Source organism: Corylus avellana, chromosome ca9, assembly GCF_901000735.1.
Source record: "Corylus avellana chromosome ca9, CavTom2PMs-1.0".
Taxonomy (NCBI): domain Eukaryota; kingdom Viridiplantae; phylum Streptophyta; class Magnoliopsida; order Fagales; family Betulaceae; genus Corylus; species Corylus avellana.
In genome coordinates, this window is record NC_081549.1 from 17,977,560 (window position 1) to 17,982,345 (window position 4,786).

Below are 4,786 nucleotides of genomic sequence, written 5' to 3' on the forward strand. Positions count from 1 at the left end.
TCTAGTGACTCCATTGTAAAATATTCCAAGTGGTAAAGGAAGATAGTTGATGATGCAACTTGTTGGTGGCAGGGGCGGTGGAACAAATTTGAAAAATTCCCTTTAATTATATAATATTTATCAAAGGACCCTCAAAAACTAATATTTTTCCCTCCAAAAATAGTCTTTGCATAGTTTGCCCCTCGTATCAAAATTTATAGGAGTAATTCTAAATGGCCTGTTTGTGTCCTACTAAGAATGATGTAGTTATTAAAATCACTCTTAGATCAAAACTTAATAATGATCAATCACAAGGTCAATGGTAATTTTAATAGCCATATCATTCTTAGTAAGACACAAATAGGTCTCCTAGAATTACTTAATTTATAGTTTTGCTCCTAGTTTTTGGGCCATCAGGCTTACGCAAGGAATTCGGATCTCTAACAATTTACTGCTTTACTATAAGAATTGCAAATGCTAGAGAGTATCTATAGGGCCCACTTGTCCAAATAGTTAGGTAGACTGTCTGAAACTTGGTTGGACGAATGGATTTCTTAGACGCTAGCAATTCGAACGGCAAAATTGTTAGAGTTTTTTGTTCCCAAGTTAATGAAAAATACTTCTTTCTTTCTCTTTCCCTGCTTTGTCAACGGACAGAGAAGGTATATTAAGATTTTATTTACATGATCTCCTGCCCCAGTTCCCTTCACCTGAGCCACTCTAAATCAAATGACCCTAACCATATTTTTTCCCCTTATTCAACCAGGACAGCCACAAGTGATCCCTATATTGAACCTGAACAACTACATTTCATCCCCATACAAAACGTGGACAAGCATATTTGATACTCAGATTCAACCTGGACCTGAACTACCTGCCCAAACCCTGGAAATTTTCGAGTTTATCTAAACATCAACCTTCACATATGATACAAAAAGTCAAAAATTTCAACCTACTCCAATCATAATTACTGCAGCAGAGTATGTAGAGTATAAACATGAGTCTAAAAGCATGTTTGAGATTGCGTTTGAAAAATATAGTTTTTAAGTCAAAAAAATATTTTTTGGCAAAAGTTTCATTTTTAAGCTTTTGTCAAAAGTATGTTTTGGCAATTTTTTTAGCTTTTTAAACCTTAAAAGTGCGTTTAATTTTTTTTACCAAACTGACACTTTTTTCTTCAAACGGACTTTTTGAGTGTAAAACACACTTTTAAACCCGTCAAATGTACACCAAAACAAGCATTTGGAGATTCCTCTATAAATTTATCGTTCTTACAAGACTACCATTTTAGGGTAGTTTTTTGCTTTTTATTAAAAAAGAAAAAGCAATAACAAACAACTTAAAATATAAAATATTTAAAACTACTTTTACATTTATATCACATAATTCCAAAACGAATCATGTATAAGTCCCACATAAATGATCCTAGAAAAAGCCATAACAAGAGGGTTGATGGATTAGTGAACTCTCATGGTTTTTTTGTACATCTTCCTTCCCCAGATTCTTGGTAGAGGCACAAAACTTCGTTTGGAGATTTTTCAACATGGTTGTCTTCCCAACAAAACACAACGACATAGCATGCATAAAGATATGATTCAAGCACCACAAACATACAATAGATACTGACACAAACAAATATATTAGACTTTTATTTTTTCTTTTGATGAGTAAAGTAAGTCTCATTAGCCTTAATTATAAGAAGGAATCAGTAAATTAAACCAATGGTTTCGCTGCACGCTGTCTTGGTTTTTATATTACATTATGAAAATTCTATAAGCATGAAAAATAAAAGGCTGGAAATTATATAACACCATAATCTGCCCACCCTACCCCGTATACTCTGTTTTTTTTAACTCGTAAAAAACCCACTAATCTTGACCAGGCGGTGCAGCTGATATATATCTTGAATTTGAAAGCAGAAGATCGATGCTGATTAGATGATAATGATGATGGTTATGGTGTACTTGTCAACGATCCAAATGGGCTCTCGTTAATGTAATTTCCAGGCGGATCATACACACAAATTACAAACAGACCTCCGTTCAAACACTTCTTGCGCACGCATCCTATCCGCGTCGAGTCCCTCCACACAACCTGCGTGTAGTGGCCGCACATTTGGCCCGGAGCGCACGTGTTCGTATGAGGATTGTAATACCTGTGCTCCCTAATCCACGACTGCACCGCCTCCGTCGCCGTCCAGTGGTCGTACTTCCCCCAGAACAGGTTCTCGCCGTAGGGGCCGTAGGAATGGATCATCTGGCAGTCCAGGAAGCGCTTGTTGGCCCATCGGCGAGCGTAGCGGGTGAGCTTCCTGCTCCATTTCAGGATCGGCTCGTTGAAATGCTTCCTCACCTGGTTGTGGGCGAGGAGGAACTCCCGCCGTGGCGAGAGGAGGTGGTGGTGGTGGTGGTGGTAGTGATACTGCGATAGAAAGCGTTGGTTGGGTGTTGTTGTTGTTATGTTGGGATTGAATCCCGCCAATCGGCGACCGAATCTCTTACTCAGTGCGCTGTGGGTGGTTTCGGGTTGTTGGGTGTTGGGTTTCTTCCATTCTGAGCTTTGTTTCGCCGAGGCGGCCAGGAGGAGAAGGGCGGTGGAGAAAATTATGGCGAGGAGGACTCGTGCTTGCGGCATTGGTCTTATTTTTCCTTTTCCTTGGTTGGATTCTTTGTTTCTCGTTCTCTCCTTGCTTCGGTTTTGGCTGCTCTCATCATCCGAGAGCAGCGGCAAGGAGAGGATGAGGAAGGAAAATGTCTTTTATTTCTTTTTGCTTCTAAAATTAACCCTATTATTCATCCAAATCTACCATCTTGCCATACCCAATCCTGCCTTTTTTTTTCTTTTTTTTTTTTTGGGGCAGAAATAATAATAGACATCTCAACCCAAATTCCTTTTTTCAAATGATCTGATCCATTCAATAAATAAATATATTTATATTTTTTTTTCTTAAATAAATGTGGGGTTCAGATCATTTGGGAGAGAAAATTTGAGAAAAAGTGTTGGGATGCCTAACAGCCCTCTTAAATATTTTTTAACATTTTTATTTAAATTATAATGATGCCATGCAAATGTAGGAATATAAATTAAATTATTAAACTTATCAATTCCAAAAGTTTATCTATTTAAATATGCTTAAAACTTTTGAAATAGTAATAATTTCATTCATTATAATTGCATGGACATTTCTGTAATTTGGTCCAAGAAAAAAACAAAAGGGCAACGGCTAAATTTGAAGTTGCTTTAAGAGGGTCAAGGCATGAACAACCCGCCAAATTTCGTTCGCGGGAACACCACTCACAGGGTGCCGCAGTTTTTGGTCGTCCATAGGTAATTTAATTAAACAGTCAAATATGGAAGAATCATAACAGCAATAACAGATATAATAATAGTACCTATCAAATATATATATATATATATATATATATATATAAAATAGTAAGAATCATAACAAAAAATAACAGGGAATTATATTAACAAATATCAAATTAAATTCATTTAATAACATCTGTATTTCCTCTTCTTCTAACTAAATTTTTAAGTGTACCCTAGAGTTCTTGGTAGCTCGATTAGTAAGGGACTACGCCTCATAAAACAAAGATTTCTAGTTTAAATCTCTCATCTCTCCCTCTTGTGTGGAGTTGTCAAAAAAAAAAAAAAAACTAAATTTTTAAGTAAATGGTGAAAAATCATTTAAATAAAAATATATATTTTCATAAATGTGATTTCACTTTATTTTTCATTGAATATATAATATTAACATACCCGTTCATCTACTATGCGAGTTAGACGGTTGCCCAAGACCTACAATGAAATAAGGCTCCAAAGATGGTAGTAGCATTGGTAAAATAATAATAATATTAATAATAAAATTTGTGAGAAAACTATTAATGAACCAATTATGGTACATGACTATTTTGAAAAAAAAAAAAAAAATTAAAATTAAAGCACAGAAACACAATTTTTTTTTTTTTGGACATATTCACACAAGGGAAGGAAGAGGGAAGATTCGAACTAGCAACTTTCGCTTCATGAGGCGTGGTACACAGCCGATTGAGTTACTCCTCGGGGACTAGAAACACAATTATAGTGCATTGAAAGTGCTAAAGCTAGTAATAAAATTCCAAGCTCCACAAATAAGAGATTTTTTTTGCAATTAGCTCCACAAATACTCTTTAATATCAAGAAATTAAAATCACTAGAAAGTGATAGTTTTCAGAAAAAGAAAAAAAAAGTCTTAATCTGGAAAGTTTTTTCAAACATGATATTTATTTTAATGTTGATGGTTTCGATTTATTTTCAAAACTAAAAGTTTTAAAAGAAGTTTTAAAAATAGAAAACAAATACTCTAATTGACATACTAAATGTCTCTTACATAATTTTATTGACAATACCTATAGAAAGAAAATTTTCAAAATTAAAATTAATAAAATCTTATCTAAGATGAGAATATTATAAGTGGATAATCATTATCATTTATCCCTACAAGTTTTCCTGTCCCCTGCTCTTTGGGCGGGGATTGTCCACCGTCCACGCATGAATGGTCCCGATGCACGGAGCACATACACATGAGGAGTTGAGAACGATGATACCGAAGCTTTTCCCTCTTCCAACTGCCAATGGGTCCCAACGTCCTGACCAGGGATGGTTCCGAACCGGTTCGGGCCAGCACGTTGACTTCAGAGTCACAGTGCTCTCCCCACTCGTCCAGAATACCATTCAGATCAAGCCACGCAACCACTTATATTGTGGCCCAGCCCACGTGGCAAAATCCCGCAGTATTGCGCAATGCGCATCCCGCGTAGTGTAG

At 36.0% G+C, this 4,786-nt stretch overlaps 1 protein-coding gene across 1 annotated transcript; it reads right to left on the reverse strand.

Annotated features, from left to right (window-relative positions):
• Positions 1-1,661: 1,661 nt before the first annotated feature.
• Positions 1,662-2,680, reverse strand: LOC132162106 (pathogenesis-related protein 1C). The gene has a single exon (XM_059572363.1). It carries the CDS (start codon positions 2,611-2,613, stop codon positions 1,933-1,935), a length of 681 nt encoding a protein of 226 aa, XP_059428346.1. The 5' UTR covers positions 2,614-2,680; the 3' UTR covers positions 1,662-1,932.
• Positions 2,681-4,786: the final 2,106 nt, after the last annotated feature.

Excerpts from the sequence above, each read along its gene's own strand:
- LOC132162106 (XM_059572363.1), bottom strand. The coding sequence starts at position 2,613 with ATGCCGCAAGCACGAGTCCTCCTCGCCATAATTTTCTCCACCGCCCTT.